Raw genomic sequence first — 19,790 nt, forward strand, 5'->3', positions numbered from 1 at the left:
AAATCTGACAGCCATTCTAAACCAGAAGCACTCCAGGTGAAGGGAACTGCCTTATGAAACAGAGGCTCACTCAGACATATAAAACTATTGCTCCGAACTCGAAGAACTCTGCCCAAACCTGAAACAAAGAGCCTTCAGTCGATCCCAACCATAATAACATCTTTCGAGTGCTTCTGCCACTTATCACCAAGATGAAGCCTACTACATTATTCCAACTGGGACAAATTCCCAGACTACAGGAATTATCACACTGGAGACTAGTACCGTCAAGCTTATAAACCTGGCCTCCAAAGTGAAAGCTCGTGGACCAGTCCTCTACCAGGAGTCGACCGCAGCATCAGCCACAACACTCCCAGCTGGACCAGTGGGAGTATCAGCAACCCAAATGGGCTCGATCCTGCTCACTGCTGAGACATTCAACTCGGCCACTCCATTTTTCCCGGGGCTGATTCACAGGTCCTCTCCTCAGAGATGCTACCCCTACCACGACATCAAGTCAATCAGAGACAGGAACCTTTGCCTCTGCCACCATGAACCAGTACACACCATTCCTCAGTCCAGAAGATGTCAGTCCAAATTATTACTATTTCTTGTTTACACAGTCAGACAGGTGTTATTGACTGGTTTGTTTTATCCAGACATCGAGTCCTTCCCAAGGACCTGGGATGCCAGAATTTTATTGTCAATTGTTATAGATATCGTCGCAGAATATAGGCTGTTCCCAGTAAAGCTGCTTTTTGTAATTGGCTGATGGTGATTTCTGTGGCCCCTATGGTGTTGAGGTGCTCTTCAAGGTCTTTTGGGACTGCACCCAGGGCGCCAATGACCACTGGGATTATTTTGGTCTTTTTCTGCCACAGCCTTTCAATTTCCATTTGTAGATCTTTGTATTTGGTGATTTTTTCTATTTCTTTTTCTTCTATTCTGCTATCCCCTGTTATTGCTATGTCGATTATTTTGACTTTTTTCTTCTTCTTGACTACAGTTATATCTGGTGTATTGTGTGGCAGATGTTTGTCTGTTTGTAGTCTGAAGTCCCATAATATTTTTACATCTTCATTTTCTACCACTTTTTCAATTTTATGGCCCCACCAACTTTTGGCTACAGGTAGCTTGTATTTTTTGCAGATGTTCCAGTGTATCATCCCTGCTACCTTGTCATGCCTTTGTTTGTAGTCAGTCTGTGCGATCTTTTTACAACAGCTGATTAGGTGGTCCACGGTTTCATCTGCTTCTTTACAAAGGCGGCACTTGCTGTTTGTGGTTGATTTTTCGACTTTTGCTCTTATTGCATTTGTTCTTAGTGCCTGTTCTTGTACAGCCAGTATTAAACCCTCTGTTTCTTTCTTCAAGTTGCCATTCTTAAGCCATTGCCAGGTCTTGGTGATGTCTGATTTTCCACTTATATTGTGCAAATATTGACCATGCAGTGGCTTCTTTTTCCTTTTTTCTGCTCGGTTCTTGACTTGTTCTTTCTTGTAGGCCTGCTTTGTTTCATTGGTGTTGAATAGTTTCTCATTATTAACCATTTTAAGTGCATCTTCTTCACTGTCCTTGATATATTCTTCAAGGCCTCTTTTCTCCTCCTCTACTGTTTGATGGACTTGTAGCATTCCTCTTCCACCTGAGCTGCGAGGGAGGTAGAGCCTATCTATATCACTGCGGGGGTGCAGAGCATGATTGATGGTCACGATTTTCCTGGTCTTACGATCTAGCGTCTCTAGCTCTGCCTGGGTCCAGTCTATTATTCCTGCAGTGTATCTCATAACAGGTATAGCCCAGGTGTTTATGGCTTGTATGGTGTTCCCGCCATTGAGTTTGGACTTGAGGATTTTTCTAACTCTCCTGATGTATTCACTTCCAATTTTTCTTTTAACTTCAGTGTGCGCGATGTTATCAGCCTCGAGAATGCCCAAGTATTTTTAAGGTTCTTTCTCCTCCAGGTTCTTGACGTTGCTTCCATTGGGCAGTTCTATTCCTTCTGTTTTTCTTCGTTTTCCTCTGTTCATTATTAATGCAGCACACTTGTCTAGTCCAAACTCCATCGCTACTGAATATACGGACAGTGTTTAGCAGTTATTCGATTTCTGACTGGGACTTTCCATACAACTTCAGATCGTCCGTGTACAGCAGATGGTTGATTTTACTTGATGTTTTAGATGTTTGGTATCCAAGGCCTGTTTTGTTTAGTATTTGTGAAAGTGGGGTCATGGCGATTACAAACAAGAGGGGATAGTGAGTCCCCTTGGAAAATGCCTCTTCTAATGCTAACCTGTCCAAGTGTCTCGCCATTGATTAACTGTGTACTCCACATGCTCATTGCTTTTTTAATAAATATCTGAATGTTTTTGCTGACACCAGTTGTTTCTAAACATTTTAGTATCCATGTGTGAGGCAATGAATCGAAGGCTTTCTTGTAGTCAATCCATGCAACACTTAGATTGGTTTTTCTTCTCTTGCAATTTTCTAAAATCATTTTGTCAATCAGCAGCTGGTCTTTTGTGCCTCTGGTGTTTGGGCAATTTCCTTTCTGTTCAACTGGAAGCTGTTTGTTAGTTAATAAGTGTTGCATCACTTCATCTGCTATTATTCCAGTTAATAATTTGAACATGGTTGGCAGACAGGTTATCGGTCTATAATTACTTGGAACTGCACCTTTTGCTGGGTCTTTCATGATGAGATGAGTTTTCCCAGTTGTTAGCCATTGTTCGATATCACCTCCTTGCAAAATGTGATTGAACTGTTTTGATAGTTGTTTATGAAGACTTGTTAGGTGTTTGAGCCAAAAGCCATGCAGTTCATCGTCACCTGGAACAGTCCAATTTTTAATTTTCTTTGCTCTTTCACTTATTAATTCTGGTGTTATTATTAGATCTTGCATTTGTTGGTTACATTTTTTGACCTCTTTCACCCAGCCTGCTTTTTTATTATAATCTATTGGATTGTCCCGTAATTTCCCCCAGAATTGCACTGTTTCTTCTTTATTTGGTGTTTCTACGTTTCTTGCAGTTTCTCCTTCTATGCTTTGGTAGAAATGCCTCTGATTCGACTGGAATTGGAGATTCTGCCTGTGTTGTGTAGTTCTGGCTTCATATCTGCTAATCTTCTTTGACACTGCTGTTATTTGCTGCTTTATTATTTCCAGGACTTCTCTAATTTTCCTTGAATCTAGGTGGTATTTTTGGATCAGATACTGTTTGGTGTTTTCATTCTTCAGTTTCTTGTCTTTCATATCTTTCAATTTACTAGCATCTGATCTAAGCCTGGAGATTTTATTTTCTAATCTAATCTTCCATTTAGGTGATGTACTACTTTCTTTTTTGACAGGTCCACTGATCTTATATCCGAGCTCTTGTGTTGTTGTTGTTGTTGCTGCACTGTACATTAGTTGGTTTGTTTCTTGCAAATTATTGGTTGTTGTTTCTGCAAGTGCAGCACTGACATCTTTTAATACCTGAGCAAGTTGTTTTTTGGCAACTGTTTTTAGAGCTGGAAGTCGAACCCTGGTGGTTGTTTGGTTCATGTGCTCAGTTATTTTTTGCTTTAGTTCTTGTTGCTTTTCTGTTAAACGCCATTTGGGTTTTTGAGGTAAAGGCAATGGGGAGGTTGCCTGGTTTTGATTTTGAAACAGTTCAGCAACAGTGGTATCCTCTATTTCCAACACCTCCTCCACCTGTGCCTGAGCAACTGCTTCAGTTGGTGGTAATTCTTCTTCCATATCTTGAGCCTGTGTTGCTCTTTGCAGTTCTTCCAGCTCAACTCCTGTGAATACTTTGTTTCTTATTATGAATCTTCTCTGGTCTGCTAGCCTTTGTTCTGTTATTTCTGTATCTGGATGCTTCTCTTTCCAAATTTGGTACATTCTTTTTAAATAACCTCTTCTAGTTGGACTAGACTTGTAATAGCAGATCATTATTTCCTTGTTGGCATTTTTCGTATATTTTTTTCGGTTAAGCGACGTTTCTTCCAGTAACTTTGCTGTCTTCAGCCCTGGTTGCTCAACTGAAGATCCTGAGTCCTGTTGCCCACTTGCCACCAGATGTCCAGGGATTATAGCACCTGACATGGTCCTTGTTGACCTGGGCGACGACCGATCTGGTATAGATTTATTAAAGTTACGTCTCACCATATTGTTGATGGGAGAGGCACTCTTTGTCTGGCTCCTCTGGTGAGACCTGTCCAGTATGGTTGGACCTCTGGCATAGCTCTCACCTTCCTCAGAGCATGCAAGCCCCACAACCACGCCAAGGTAGTGCCTCACTGGGGCATCATTATTATTATTATTATTATTATTATTATTATTATTATTATTAATTTGATTTCTATACTGCCTTTCCAAAATTGGCTCAGGGCAGTTTACACAGAGAAATAATAAATAAATAAGATGGATCCCTGTCCCCAAAGGGCTCACAATCTAAAAGAAACATGACACCAGTAACAGTCACTGGAGGTACTGTGCTGGGGGTGGATAGGCCAGTTACTCTCCCCCTGCCAAATAAAGAGAATCACCACATTAAAAGGTGTCTCTTTGCCAAGTCAGCAGGGGTTATAGTCCCTACTTCTCCTAAACAGCTGTCTCATCATGCTGGAACAGCCATCGCATGGGGACAAACGCCTGGATGACATACTAGACACACAACTAGACCACAGTGATGAAAACACCACTGATCAAGGGTCCGAATATGAAGACGTGGAAGGACAATCCACCCAGTCTAAACTGGTGTCCTTAGGCTCATCACCGCCAGATCTTCTAGTAGACTCTAAACCTGGCTTCCTTTCAGAAGATTACAAATTATATGCAGACTATATTTCACATGTGGCTACCTCCTTGGGAATCCAACTGACGCAACTCAAGACTGATCCCGATGCACTCTTTGGGCTCATTGATGAGGATGCACAAGCCCATTAGGGATGGGTCCGGACCGGTCCGGAGGCCATTGTAAAAGCCTCCAGACCGTCTGGACCGGTTCAGACCTGGCCTGTCCGGGTGGAGGGGGTTCCTTTAAGAGCAGGGAGGGTTTACTTACCCCTCCTGCCGCTTTGTCCCCTCCTGCTCTCATAATTACTGTAGAAATTGGGGCGGCAGGATACCTCCCTGCCGCCCCTTCTTGCTGCTCAATGTAAAATGCTCCAACAAACCTTCTGCGCACGCGCACACCGTGCGCGAGCTTCACATCTCCCGGAGGCCCGGTCTACCCGGCCTCGGCCCCTGCCAGCAGACGAAGCTGGGTAGACCGGGCCTCCGACCACCAGAGGCCCGGTTTACCCACTGGCAGGGGCTGAGGCCAGGTGGACCGGGCCTCCGGGAGACGTGAAGCTCGTGCGCAACATGCGCGTGTGCAGAAGGCTTGTCGGAGCATTTTACATTGAGCAGCAAGAAGGGGCGGCAGGGAGGTATCCTGCCGCCCCAATTTCTACAGTAATTACGAGAGCTGGAGGAAGCAAAGCGGCGGGAGGGGTAAGTAAACCCTCCCCGCCCTTAAAGGAACCCCCTCCACAGTGCCGGACCGCAGCTGTGCGGTTCTGTGCACACCCCTAAAGCCCATTTCCCTTCTCATGAACTCTGCGCTCATGGAGATCGCTAAAGCTTGTGGGCAAAAACCATCATCCTTGCCTCAGCTAACCAAGTGACTGGAAAATTTTTATAAGGCCCATACTGATGAAGAGCAGATGGGCAAATTTCTACAATGCCATCCCATCCCTAACTCAGTGGTGGTGGAGTCCTCCTTATCTAAACATAGATCCTGACAGAGAAGGCAAAAAACTGGACACCTTCAGTCTAAAGTCTTCACAACACCGCTCATCCCATGAGTGACCAATCTTCCTCATCGCAGATCAGTAGACCTAACAAGTGGACCTGAAGCCTGCCCCAATGCCCATCCACCCAGTTCCATCCTAAGGACAGTTCCTTTTGTACACCTTGCTACTAGTCTTATGGGAAGAGACAGCCTTACAACACCCAGCAGCCAAAATCTCAGCCATGAGCTCCCTTCTCCAAGAAACAGTGACTGTCCGTCCAGTGCTGGGTGGGGACCCGCCTATCCCCATATCTTACCACATGGGAAGCCATTACATCAGATTCATGGGTCCTCACCATCATAAGAATTGCCTACATGCTGGAACTTAGTTCTATATCTCCTTCCTCCCCACCCATCAAACTGATCCCCACCACAGTCCTACTGGAAGAGGTAGTCTCTCTCCTCCCACAAGAAAGCCATAGAACTGCTGCCAAATCCAGCCACACAGGATTCTACTCCTCCTGTTTCGCTATCCATAAGCATGACGGAGGCCTTCACCCCAGCTTGGACCTTGGGGAACTGAACAAATGCATTATTGTACATACAAATGGTTTCGTATAACAATACCGACCATCCTCGCCCTCCTCTAACAGGGGATTAGGTTCGCTTGCTTAGGCAAAGATGCTTACTACCTACCTACCTACCTACCTACATACATATTTTTATTTACGGTCCATGACCAAAACACAGCACACAACAGTTAGATACAAATAAAATGGTTAACCTACCAGTTCAAGTCCTGACCCTTCAGCCTCAAAGGTTTTAACAAAAAACTCTGGCCCCAGTGTAGTCTTCCTACAACAACAAGGAATCCAAATTTTCGTTCTTGGATGACTGGCTGATAGTTGGCAATACTCCCCAAATAGTCCACGACTCCCTAGTGGACACAGTTGACCTCTTAAACTATCTCAGTCTCCAAAACAATTACGAGAAATCCAACCTCAACCTCACAAGATACATCAAATTCATTGTCCACTTCATACATGCAAAAATCTACCTGCCAGCAGAGAGAATCCATGCCATCTCCACTCTAGGAACCCAAGTTGCACATCATCAATGGCACCATGCCCACACAGTACAACTACTACTGAGCTACATGGCCTCCACGACCCACATCCTCCCCCCATGTGTATCTCCACTTTTGTACCTTACAACACTGGTTCCTCCTGCTACACTTCAACCCCCAGAGGGATGCCCAAATGCGTTGGCTGCACTTACCTCATCATATCTGTCCCCTGTTGGGCAGACCCTCATCTCAGCATAGGATCCCCATTCCATCCTCTGTTACCACAGCATGTCATGATCAGATGCATCCAAAACAGAATTGGAAGCTCACATGAGTATGACACATGCACCAGGATATCTCTAGTTCAAATACAGGTGGACCTTGAGATTTGCAGAGGTTCCATTCCGGGCTGCAGCCGCAGATATGGAAACCACAAGTATCGGGTTAAGGGAACCTATGGGATTGCAGAGGTTAGGTTCCCAATATGCCAAAAATTGGCCAGATTTCATAGGGGGAAATTCTTACCTTGCTCTGCTGCTCTCCCTGAGTCATGCTGTGGCCCCAAATCAGCCAAAAATTGGCAGACTTTTCTATTTTTAAAAAAAGACAGGAGCCATTTTGTGGCTCTGTCAAAGAAAATGGCGGTTGGAAATTATCTCCGTGGTCATTTCTGGCCATCTCCGACCCACGGATACGCAATGTCGGCATGTGGTGTTGTTTTTTGTTCCCCCCCCCCCCCAAGTATGCCAAGGCCGGGTGTCTTTTTCCCAACCGCAAATATGGAATCCACAGATAACGAGGTCCACCTGTCCTTCAAGCATGAGTTCACTGGCTGGCCTTAATAATAATAATAATAATAATAATAATAATAATAATAATAATTCAATTTCTATACCACCCTTCCAAAAATGGCTCAGGGCAGTTTACACAGAGAAATAATAAATAAATAAGATGGATCCCTGTCCCCAAAGGGCTCATATTCTTTTTTTAAAAAAACACAAGATAGACACCAGCAACAGTCACGGGAGGTACTGTGTTGGGGGTGGAGAGGGCCAGTTACTCTCCCCCGCTAAATAAAGAGAATCACCACGGTAAAAGGTGCCTCTTTGCCCAGTTAGCAGGGGATCTGGAGTGGCTTAGTCATGCCACTCTCTGCCTCAGCCCACCCCTCATATGGAGATAATACTAGACTACCTTACAACATTTCTGCAAGGATTACTGAGATGAGATGTGAAACATTCTGAGGATTTAAGAAAGTGCTATATAAATACAGTGCTAAGTACTGTGACTTAAAAAAAAAACTTTTACCAAAGAGAAAAGATCAAACACAAAGATTCTATTTGTGCCTCTTTCCATAGTGAAATGGAAGGCTGTGGACAGAAGGTACATGCCTTTCTGGAGAAGGCAGGGGGCAGGCACTTCTCTGAGTATTGAAATAGTCTTTAGGCAGTGCCCTGCATATGTGGTAGCCCTACCTCTTCCAGGGATCCTCCACGTTGGGCCCCCAGATGTTCTTGGACTTCAACTCCCATAATCCCCAGCCAAAAGCCACTGGGCCTGGGGATTATGCGAGTTGAAGTCCAAGAACATCTGGGGGCCCAACGTTGAGGATCCCTGTTTTAGACAACTTGGGGATTTCTGTTCCTACCATAGCCCTGATTTAGGTGAGGTTTGGCCAATGTGCATCTCCAATCATAACAATATACAAAACTCAGATCTTTAGCAGAGACTAATCTTTTCTGCATGCAAGGATCATGTCATAAGTTGAATATTTAGATTTCAGAAGCTGCCTCTTTCTGTTCACTGGAGCTTTGAGGATTCCTGTTTGTGGAAATAACAACACATATCCTTGTAGGTACAAAGAAAAGTACAGTGCAGGGAATAGCCCAGTGTCCAATATGAGAGAATGCTATGCCATTAATACATCTGATTTGATGTCACAGGGCTACTTGGCAAGGATGAGGCCATAGCTCAGTGGTAGAGCATCTGCTTTGTATGCAGAAGGCCCCAGATTCAATCCTTCGCATCCCCAGGTAGGGCTGGGAGAGACTCTTGCCTGAAACCTAGGAGACCTGCTGCCAGTCAGTGTAGACGATACAAACCAATGGTCCAGCAGCTTCCAATGTTCCTAGTAGTTGTCCCTCTGTCTGCCCCTGACTTAAGTGATGCAGTGTCACAAGAGGGGCCTTGCAATGGAGTACTTAGAAGAGCCACTGGAAACAGCAGGGCCTGAACACAAAATCCTTAATTATTCCTGTTGAATTCATCTGTATTCCTGAATTCAACAGGAATAATTAAGGATTTTGTGTTCAGGCCCTGCTGTTTCCAGTCATTTTTGAATGACACTTTGTTGGTGCAGGTTGAGTGACTAGTTTGGTTACCTTTCACCAGAAATAATCAGACACCTGCTGCTAGTGTGTGTGTCATTTGTTGCAATAGGGCTGACTAATTCAATATGAATGCTATGATCCAGACTTTCTACTTCTGATGCTGAATGCTGTTCTGGGTTCAAAATGAATTATTAGATAAAACCCTGAAGTAACATGGTTTGCATAGTACTACTTGTAATCAATTTGGAGGACTTGGCTAACAGACATTAATTTTGGCTTGCTGTCACCAAAGATCTAGCACTTTGACTTCAAGGATGGGATTGAATTTGCTGTTGGCTTCCAGCTTCATTTATGAAAATGTTAATGGAATCTAATTGGGTGTCTGTATTAAAGCGTATTAATGTCTATATTAATGTCTTGCTCTCTCCCCACGCCCCCAAAGTGAAGCCATGCAGCTTCACTTCTAAACTTGATTTTCCTTATTGGAGCAAAGTTTGAAATCCCAACATCTAGCTTTTAGTAAATTACTAGCCCTCTTTCTTCACTCATAGCCATCTTGAATGTGGGTACAAGTAGTTGATTAAAGTGCATGTTTAATATTTATTAAGTGATTTTGAGCATGTATCCTAGGAGCAGTTTCTCAGGGGTTCGTTTTTATCCAAAGGGGGAAGCTACACCTGCCAAATGTCTTCCTGACAAACAAGGTCATTGTGATCTTGTAAATAAAAGCCAGAGCAGAGTGTGCCAAACCATACATTTTAAACATCTCTAAGTATGCAAAGGCAGAAGGCTGTAAAGTATTGTCTCAAAGAGGTTCCTGGTACTCAGCAAATAGTTGTGTTGCTTCAGATATGCTTGAGTGGGGAGTGGGGTTGTTCAGGAAGGGGACTAGCCATCTTCTGAAACAAGATAGGATGAGCACTTGAGGAATAACAGGCTCTGATACAAGCAACTGCTGTCTAGATCCTGGTTCTATCTTCCTCTGGCTTTCCAAGCAAACCTATTCTGCTCCATCAAGCTGAATTCAATTAACAGCACACTCCTTGTCTCCAGAGTCGCAACTGAACCGGAGAGGGTACAGACTGAGAACAGTTGCTCAGTCAATTAGCTGTCAAGGGACTGCTTTCAAACGCAAAGTGGCTGGGAGGTCAGCAGGGAGCAAAGCACAATGTTGCATATTTACCTTTAACACAAAAAGAAACATTGGTTTGTAAATGTTTCAGAGATTTACAGAATCCCATATGTTTAATTTTGTATTTAGAGCTGTATGCCCTTGTGGACCATGTATTTCACAGTAAGATACTTAAACATGGAGTGCCTGTATAATTAGTGAGTGAATGCCACAAAGCCTAAAAATTCTATTAATCATAGAATCAAGACAATTTGTCCTATCATAGGAAATTTGGCATGGGAACTCTACCTTATGAGGGATATATTCTGACCAAACTTCAAAACATTTTGATGAATGGCTAGGTTATAGCAATTTAAAAACAAACAAACACAAAGCTGTGAACCAGACAACCTTGCTGTGCAACCTTGTTGACAATTGTTTCCTCCCTCCCTCCAAATCTCCTTTTAGAAGTTGAGGTTATGTTAAAAGTTATGAGATTAAGTTCCTATTTTAATCATTTAACAGAGAGGAAAGTCTGCTATTCATGTCTGCTTGATGGATTGAAGCTGTCCTAGTGGAATCAGATTCCCAAAACAAAAATGGCTATCTGAGTGAGCAGGCTGCTGCATTGTGTATTTGTGGATAAAGAAAGGGAGCTGCTGCATTTCTGTTGTGCTGTTTGTGTGCACACCTGTGTGTGGTGTGTGTGTCACTGGTATGACATGTTGCTGTGTGCATGATACACAAGGTGTTTTCATTCAGTATATTGGTATATGGGCTGGGTAGGTGTACTTGACAAGCTGCAGCATATTTGCATGCTGCTGCACTGTTTGTGCATGGCATGTCGCAGTGTTTATACATGGTGCGTGCTGCAGCACACTAGCACGTGTGCTGTGGCAAGCCTCAGCTCATGTTGGTGGTGCCTGTGTGCATGTTACAGTATAATATACAGTATACAGTACATATTTACTAAATACGTATGTGGCATGCTGTGGTATGTGTTTGCATGTGCTGTGTGTGTCTGTACATTGTACAGGTTGCCGTAAACCATTTGGCTCCCAGCTCCCTGGATGCACTACTGTGCATCATGTATAATTAGTACAGGATTTTTAAACTACTGAGAAAACTATGATAAAACAGGAATAATATGGAAAATAAAAGTTGGCCTACCTTACGAACCTGATGCAAAGATTTTGGAGAGAATATGTGCTTTCAGTACTTTAAAACACATATACTAAGTATCATAATTACCCACAAGTGATTCAGTTAATGTTCTTCTCCAAATACCTAGGGATTTCTAGGTTCAAAAAACCTTTGAAAGGAGTTGAGTGCCCACCTTAACTTCCATGAAAGCATTAAAACATATTCTACAGTTTCATGTGTTGTGCTTCCTTATACCCACACTTGTCCTTGGTCATTCAGCCTCATTTTAATTCCTCTGCATTGTTACGGCGGGTGGGGCAGGGCAACAATATCAATATTGGGGTCAATGAAATATCAATATTTAATAGGATACATGCTTTTACAGTCTACATTCATAACCAACCTCCTGTATGGCTAATCTTAAGTTAGTGTGCGATCTTATGCATTTTGTAGCACAAGCTTCGTCTTAACAGCCAACCTTGTGCAAAGCGTATCTTCATCACCAGAGTCCAATGTTGTTTGTTTGGGTATTCAGTTAATTTTAAAACAGAGCCTGCCTGTTGCAGAGGCCAATCTTATGCACTGCAAGGCTAATGTTCTGAGAACTTACCCACCTCTTCCATTCGTTTGCTGACTTGTGTCACTCACAGGACAGACACTTGGCTCAAAGTCTGCCACCAGTCTTCTGCGCACTGTCCCCAACTTGCAGAGATTATTAGATCTGAAAGATCAAAGGAAAGTGTGAGCACACTGAAGTTAAGGTGTCAGTACAACGCATGAGCACACTGAACAATTCAGCATGTGAGAAGTATTAATTTCTGTGCTATGTAAGCAGTAAAAGTGAGCTCTCTAACTTTAGAGTGTCTGATGCTTTTTGGTGCATGAGTGAGTTTGTAAGCAACTTTTTTAAAACTTAAAAAATCCCACAGGCTTTTAAAATTGTAGAACCACTTAGCATTTGAGACTGGAATTGCATGTTCCTGGGTAGAAGCTGTCTTTGTAAGTTACCACATAATGACAGTATAAGGCCTCTTCTATTTTTGCTTGTTATTCAATAGTCTTTTAAGCTCATGATAAAGGGCTTAAAATATACATTAGTGTTTGTAGGGAATGTGTGCATATATTGATCAGGCCAGGGATGCCAGTCATCGCTTTCCACTGCTATGCCATTGGTTCATTTCCTTTAGGTCAGGAGTGGGGAACCATGGTCCTCCAGCTGTTTTTGAACTACAGCTCCCATCATCCCCAGCCACAAATGTGGCTGGGGATGGTGGGAGTTGTAGTTCCAGAACAGCTGGAGGGCCAAGGTTCCCCGCCTTTGCTCTAGGTCAATGCTTTCCAAACTCAGTTCCTCAGAAGCTTATCAGGAGTTCCTGAATGAGAAGATCAGTACCAGCAAACTAATTTATCTGAAAGACTTTGTCCGTGACTACTGATTCTTATCCCCACAATGCTTTTCCTTGCAGTTATGAGATGGATAATAGCTCAGTGGTAAAGCACGTCAAGAACTCTGCTGCCAGCAAAGACAATACTGAGCTGAATGAACCAGCAGTCTGATGGTGTAAGTCAGCGCTTATGCTCAATGTGCAGCTGGAGGGCATGGGCATCCATGGGGTGGAGTAGGCAGTTGCCTCCCTCAAATTATCACTAGATTAGATGTCTATTTACATATTTGATGGATATATTTGTATGTATATACTCCCCCTGCCCCCAAAAATTCCAGCAGGCACCCATGCTGGAGGGGTGTTTTGGATTATTCTAAGTTCCCATAGGACAGTGATGAAGCTAAATGAGCCCTGCCAAGTGCAAAATGTGTAAACTCTAGAACAGTGTTTCTCAACCACCAGTCCGTGGACCAGTGCCAGTCCGCAAGGCATTGGGTACCAGTCCGTGAGGCATCACGAATAAAAATCACGCCCCCCCCCACAAAAAAACCCCAATTACAAGCCAGCAGGGGCCATTGGGAGCTCTCCGGAGCTCATTTCCAGGCAGCCCTCGTTGCTGGATAACGTTCATTTCGCTTTCTTGAAATGAACATTATCCAGCAGCGAGGACTGCCTGGAAATGAGTTCCGGAGAGCTTTCCCAAAAAATTTGGGGGTGGGGGTTGTGGTTGGGGGTGAGGGGGGCGACCCCCTTACTAATCGCTGGTCCAGGAAACTGTGCACGAATAATGTACTGGTCAATGACTCCAAAAGCATTGAAGAGCACTGTTCTAGAATATGCTCTGCAGTTCTCTACACTGAAGTCTAAGGCAGGCAGAGTGATTTCTTGGCAGAGGTGCAGACATGGAAAGGACTCGTGTAAGGCAAAAAGTCTGAAAACTTCTCTAGTTTATGCAGGATCTAATATAATAGGACAAGGAAAAGTTACTTTGCTCAAACACTCCTGGGCATAGATCAGCAATTCTTTGTGCCACCCCCCACCCCCCGCTCCTGCTGCAGATGGTCTACTGACCCAAGAGGGGAAAAGTGATTTCTGTTGTAAGGTGTTGCTAGGCTGGCTTGTGAGAGGATGGTAAACAGTAGTTATCTTTCTCCTCCTCTTGGATTATATTAGTGAGTCAGGAGGGGGAAGGTCCTGATGTGGGCTGGGATGTTTTTCTGGCCCCTTCTGGTCATGCACAAGCAGATGCAGAATCAAATACAGAAGTATTTCCATTTTTCTATTCAGATAGATGTTCACTGTAACAGTGAGCAAGGTGACTTTTAGGCTTCATTGCTGCAGTCAAAGCCTTTTATTAAACTTTCACTTTACTTCTACAGACACTGTTGATGAGAAACAGAATTGCAAGGAAAAGGTGATAATTCCAAGCATCACTTTGCAGACGTGCATGCAGAGATCCCTGTGTGTGTACATGAAGAATGTCTCTAAGAGCTCATCAGTTCCAACCTATAAGCATCGAATGCTGGCTGTTCCTTTCCAGAAAAAGCCTTACTCTGCTTACACATTCAAAAACCTATGGTGTATTGTAATAAATGACTCTGAAATATCGTACAATAGACTTCAGTGTCTAAGGACTCCAGTGATGCCTCCTCAACAGCCTAGAAACAGCTAAGTTGATAGGGGCTAGAGTGGCCATGACTCCCCTTGTGGCCTACTGTAATACTGGAAAAGCTCAGCTGATGGCATGGAGTGGGAGGACCAGAGAGAAGGGGTGTGTGTGTGAAGGGGGGGGGAGATGCACAAGACCCCAATGGGGAAGGTGGGGGGAGAAAGGCCCAGCAGTAAATGGGGCAAGTGCAGGTACTGGTTGTTGGCCCAATGAGTGTCTGTTATTCTTGGGTGCAGGACAGTGGTGACAAAGTCACATGTATAGACCTTGGTGAGAGCAAATGTGAGGTAGAGAAGTGTGTGATCAACAAGAAATTACTGCATATATGTATGAAGGAAAACTGCTCTTAAAATCATGAATAATTAGAACATTTGTGAAATAAGCTTTATTTAAGCTTGTGAGGCTTTCAAGGGTACTAGTTAAAAATATATTTGACATGTTTTCTTAAACATATGTATGGTTGTATGTACATCAAGTTAAGACCAGAGCCTAGTGAGAGACACTTCAGCCATAGCAGATAATGGGTGCTAGTGAGTCACTGTGATAAGTGGTATTTTCAACTCCCTCAATTCAGGTTGCCAAGCACACTGGCATTTCAAAACTTTAGAAACAGGTGACTAGAACTGTGGCATTAGCCCCATGGATGCATCAGATTCTGCAATAAGAGACATTCCTTATTTTATTGCACAGCATGGGAATGATAATTGTATCAGATTTTCAGACACATTCTAGTGCTCAAGAAACTGAGGAAGAAAAATGCTTGGAACCAACATGAAGGTGTGTGTTGTGCAAAAAAAGCCCCCGTGAAAGGTGCAAATCTTTTAGGTTACAATAGTACAATGATGTGGCTTTGCTATGAGAGAATAGGTGGCTCTTTTCTTTCTTCTCATATCTATGGCTTAATAACAGTTCAGCAAAAGGAGATGATATGCTATGTTAGTCCTGATATTTCACTACTGTTTAGCTCCTGACATATCAAAGACTAAGATTGTCCTGAAGAGCGGGCAAGAGTGGCGTTCAAGACAACGCTGGCTAATAAAGAGCCTGTAGCAAGATTATTTATCTCACATGGGTGCCAAGGCCCTGGGGCTGATCTAATTCAGCCAATACAGAGCACTCAGCTCCTGTCTTCTGCTAATTTTATCAGATAAGAACAGGAGTAGGCTAACATACAGGGTGATTGTTAATACAATTTTTATAGTTGTATCAAGATATGTAAAGCTGCTTTAAAAGATATGTACTTTTGTACATTACAAAGGCTTTGATGCAGAAAAGTGATTTCTGTTAGCCTTATCTCTTTCACAGGTTCCCACAAAGGTTAACTGATATAGTCTATACACCTATTTCTTACACTGAATACAGGACCTCTCCAATCTCATTATTTTTTCTAACAAATGTTTCCTAAGTATTATGGCACCAAACATGTTAGTGTTTTGAGTCTTGGCTGCAGCTTCTGAATTCCCAAGCAATTAAAACACACACACACCTGGTGATATTCTTAACTAGGAAAAAGTGTATTCAGGGAAAATAGGGCCTCTGTTTAACAGAAAGTGCATTTTAGTAATAACTCTTCTTGAAGCTAATATGAAATGCTAAGTTATTCGGAGCTACAATAAATTAGGTTACTATAAATGCCCATTTAAATCCAAGCTCTTTTCTTTTGCATAGGAATATACAACTTGATTCCATGCTGGATCAGGCCCAAGGACCATCTAGTCCAGTATCCTGTTTCACACAGCAGCCCACCAAATGCCCTCTGGGGAGGCCTCAGACAAGAGATGAAGTCTTGCCCTCTTTCTGCTTTTGCTCAACTGGTATTCAGAGGCATCCCACCACTGGGTCTGGAGGTAGTCTATAGCCATCAAGACTAGTAGCCATTGATAGACTTGTCCTCCATGAATTGATCTAAGCCCCTTTTTATAGCCATCTAAGCTGGTGGCCATTACCACATCCCATGGCAGAGAGTTCCACAGTTTATGTGCTATGTGAAAAAGTACTTCCTTTTCTCTGTCCTATATTTCCTGGCAATCTGCTTCATGGGATTACCCCTAGTTCCAATGTTGAGAGAGGGAGAAAAATCAGTCTCTCTCTCTCCCCCCACCCCAACTATACACGATTTTATAAACCTCTACCATGTGTAACTTTTTGTTACCTTTTTTCTAAACCAAAAAAGCCCCAGATGTTGTAGCCTTGCCTCAGAAAGGTGGTGGTCCAGGCCCCTGATCATTCTGGTTGTCCCCTTCTGCACCTTTTCCAGTTCCATAATGTCTTCCTTGAGATATGGTGACTAGACCTGTACACTGTACTCCAACTGTGGCCACACCATAGATCTGTTTAAAGGCATAATATTAGTATTATCTTCAATTCATTTCCTAATGATCCTAAGCATGGAATTTGCTGCTTTCACAGCTGCCTCACACTGATACTTTCAATAATGTATCCACCATGACCACATGATTTCTCTCAGTCCCCATCAGTGTATATGTGAAGTTGGGTTGTTTTTGCCCGAATAAGCATCACTTTACAGTTACATTGAACCACATTTGCCATTTTGTCACCCACCCTCCCAGTTTGGAGAGATCCTTTTGGAGCTCCTATTTCACAAACTTGTCATTGCAAATTTGGCCATCTCACTGTTTACCCCAATTTCTAGGTAATTTATGAATAAATTGAAAAGCAATGGTCCAAGTACAGATCCCTGGGGGACTCCACTTCCTATTTCCCTCCCCATTGCAAAAACTCAATTTATTCCTACCCTCTGTTTCCTGTCCTTCAACCAGTTATCAATCCACACATGAACCTGCCTCTTTATCCTTTGAGGAATATTGCCACAAGTTTTTTTAAAATCCTAGTATACTGTGTCGACAAGGTCATCTTTGTCCACATGCCTGTTGACACACTCAAAGATGTTAATGAAGCAAGCCTTCTCTTTGGAGTAGCCATACTGATTCTCTTTCAATAAGGCCTGTTCTTCTATATGTTTAACAATTTTATCCTTAAGTCTGCTTTCCATCAATTTGACTGGATAGATGTTAAGCTAACTCGCCTGTACTTCCCTAGATCCCCCTCTGCATCCCTCTTTTAAAAATTGGTTACAGTGGCTACAAAACTTGATTGTTAGGTGATCAGTAATTTCACATATGAGTTCTTTAAGAACCCTCAGGAGGATGCTGGTTGGTCTTGGCAATTCATATTATTTCTGCAGTCAAAATCTGAGGTAGGCAAAGGTGACAAAGTAGTAGCTAGAGGTATAGCCCAACCAGGGGGGGGGGGGGCGCAACTGACCTCTTGTACCCCCCCTCACTAAGGCTCCTTGCTCTTCCTTGTCCCTCTGTCAGCCTCCTTTTCTCCTCTCCTCCACCTGCATAGCTGCTGTCACAGTCAGTGTCATGAACAGCATAGGAACTGGCCTGTAATCAGGATCAGTATGCCAAAAGCTTAGCTTCTCATTTAAAGCAAGCCTCTAGGAATATTAAAACTAATACAATAGGCACAGATTGATTTCCCCCCACTCCAGGGAGGTCTTTTAACTAAATATTTGAAGGAGGCATGGTTTCATCTGCCTTTCAGCCAAAATCAAGACTCGGAGCCCTCACAGACAGGGCCAAAGAATATGACCTTCAGTTAGATATTAAGGACAGCTTCAGAGGTTAAGTGTAGTTCAGCATGGAACCAAGATAAGACAGACATTCCTCACTCGTTAGAGATGTTAAAGTAAAGGTGAGGCTCTGTTAAAGAAGCTGGTAAATTCATTTTGAATTAAGTGTGAAACACTGTCGAGCCTGGCTTCCTCACTCCATTTCAAATCCCGCATGCTGGAGAGGAAGTACCTAATGGGCCACACAGTCGTGGACCAGCTGAGGCCGTGGAAGACTCAAGTGGGTGGCCCGCTAGGCCTCCGGGCGTTCCTCGATTTGAGCACCTACTGCGGCGTATCGCCTCGGGTTGCGCTCGCATCGAAGCCCGGCCAACACCAAGTGAAGTGCAAGTCGGCCCGCAGTCTCTAGAGGGCAGCATCGGGCGGCGAACTTTCCGGTGTGTGCAAGGCAGGCTTCCATTCCCCCCTCCCTCCTCTTCCACCCCGCCTAGGCTGGGCGCTGATAGTTTAGGCGAGCTCGAGAGAGAGAGAGCGAGAGAAGGAAAAGCCCGAAGCTGTGCGGCGGCCCTTGGAGCTCCTTGCCTCTGCCGCAAAAACAAAACCTACCCAAGCCCACACGCTCCTCCTCCAAGAGGAAGTGTGCGAGCTCCTGTTCCGTTCCCTCCAGTCTTACTGCTTAGCACTCAGTCGGTGCACCGCACTGTGATTTCTACATCTTGCCCTAGCTTCCTAACACGCTTCTGCTACGTCGGTGCTGCTGCTCCTCCAACCGTGGATGCAACAAGAAAAGCACTGACAGATAAGGTAGCGATCGAGCATAAAAGCTCCCCCCACCCCTCTCCACACCCGCGCCACCGATTCGCGTTGACAGGCAGCGAAAGCAACAGCAGCAGCCCAGCAGCAGCCCTCCTCCCTCCTGTCCCTCCCTGCACACACACACAGCCCTGGAGGAAGGAAAGCCAATAGCAGAGAGCAGGGCGCAAAGCAGCAGCAGACACAGACCAGAAATAAGGAAGGATCGCAGCTTCTCTGCACAGGCATCATGTGGGTCTGTCTGTAAGAGGGGTGGGGGGGACAGATCCCCTCTCCTTCCCTCCCCCACCCCACTCCCCCTTCAACACAGGCATACACAGAGACGCGCACACCGACAAGGAAGAGGAGGCGAGAGAGCCGCAGAGGCCGCGGGAATAATAAGAGAATTGATTGTGAAAAAAGAAAGCAGAAGAAATATTTCCTGGCCAAGATGGCGGACTTGGAGGCTGTGCTCGCTGATGTGAGCTACTTGATGGCTATGGAGAAAAGTAAATCTACACCAGCAGCCAGAGCAAGCAAGAAGATCGTACTACCTGAGCCGAGGTGAGCGAGGGCAGGTGCGGGACCCAGCACGGCGCACGGCTTAGGGCTGGGTTGCGCATATATATCTTTACGCGAGGGTGGCTGAATGTATGTAGGTGTGCTTTGCTCTTTTGGAATTGCCCCGTCTAACTTCTCTCGCCCCTTATAGAAGGAATTTTGACCCACCTCGTCCATATAGGGTGGGGAGGGGGGTCCCGTTAGGCGACATTTCCCTGTGTACGTCGTTGTGATATCACAGTGGGCATGATGATGGATTGTCAGAGTCTCTGCTTCCTGACTCTTCGCTTGGCCCGAGTCCTGGATGTTATTTTCCTCACCTCTTACTATTGCAATCCTAGTGTAGCCTATGTTCACAGAGGAACAAGCGTCCCTCAGCCGTATTCCCCCTATGATT

At 44.2% G+C, this 19,790-nt stretch overlaps 2 protein-coding genes and 1 long non-coding RNA gene across 3 annotated transcripts in view; 2 read left to right on the forward strand and 1 right to left on the reverse strand.

The window, feature by feature from the left end:
* KDM2A (lysine demethylase 2A) overlaps positions 1-14,496 on the forward strand; it is a 120,544-nt gene extending 106,048 nt beyond the window's left edge. The window contains exons 24-25 of the transcript XR_008314138.1: positions 12,855-12,949; positions 14,153-14,496. The gene's annotated coding sequence lies outside the window, so the exon portion shown is untranslated. The remainder of the gene's footprint in view (positions 1-12,854; positions 12,950-14,152) is intronic.
* On the reverse strand, positions 11,712-18,794 carry LOC128341004 (uncharacterized). The gene is made up of 3 exons (XR_008314143.1): positions 18,273-18,794; positions 16,595-16,772; positions 11,712-12,109 (listed from the first exon to the last, which is right to left on the reverse strand). It is a non-coding gene; the product is annotated as an uncharacterized LOC128341004 (long non-coding RNA).
* Positions 18,795-18,897: 103 nt separating this feature from the next.
* GRK2 (G protein-coupled receptor kinase 2) overlaps positions 18,898-19,790 on the forward strand; it is a 50,903-nt gene continuing 50,010 nt past the window's right edge. The window contains exon 1 of the mRNA XM_053286977.1: positions 18,898-19,396. Within this exon, the coding sequence (XP_053142952.1) occupies positions 19,284-19,396 (113 nt within the window). The 5' untranslated portion in view covers positions 18,898-19,283. The remainder of the gene's footprint in view (positions 19,397-19,790) is intronic.

The sequence above is a fragment of the Hemicordylus capensis genome, chromosome 1 (genome assembly GCF_027244095.1).
Source record: "Hemicordylus capensis ecotype Gifberg chromosome 1, rHemCap1.1.pri, whole genome shotgun sequence".
NCBI lineage: Eukaryota > Metazoa > Chordata > Lepidosauria > Squamata > Cordylidae > Hemicordylus > Hemicordylus capensis.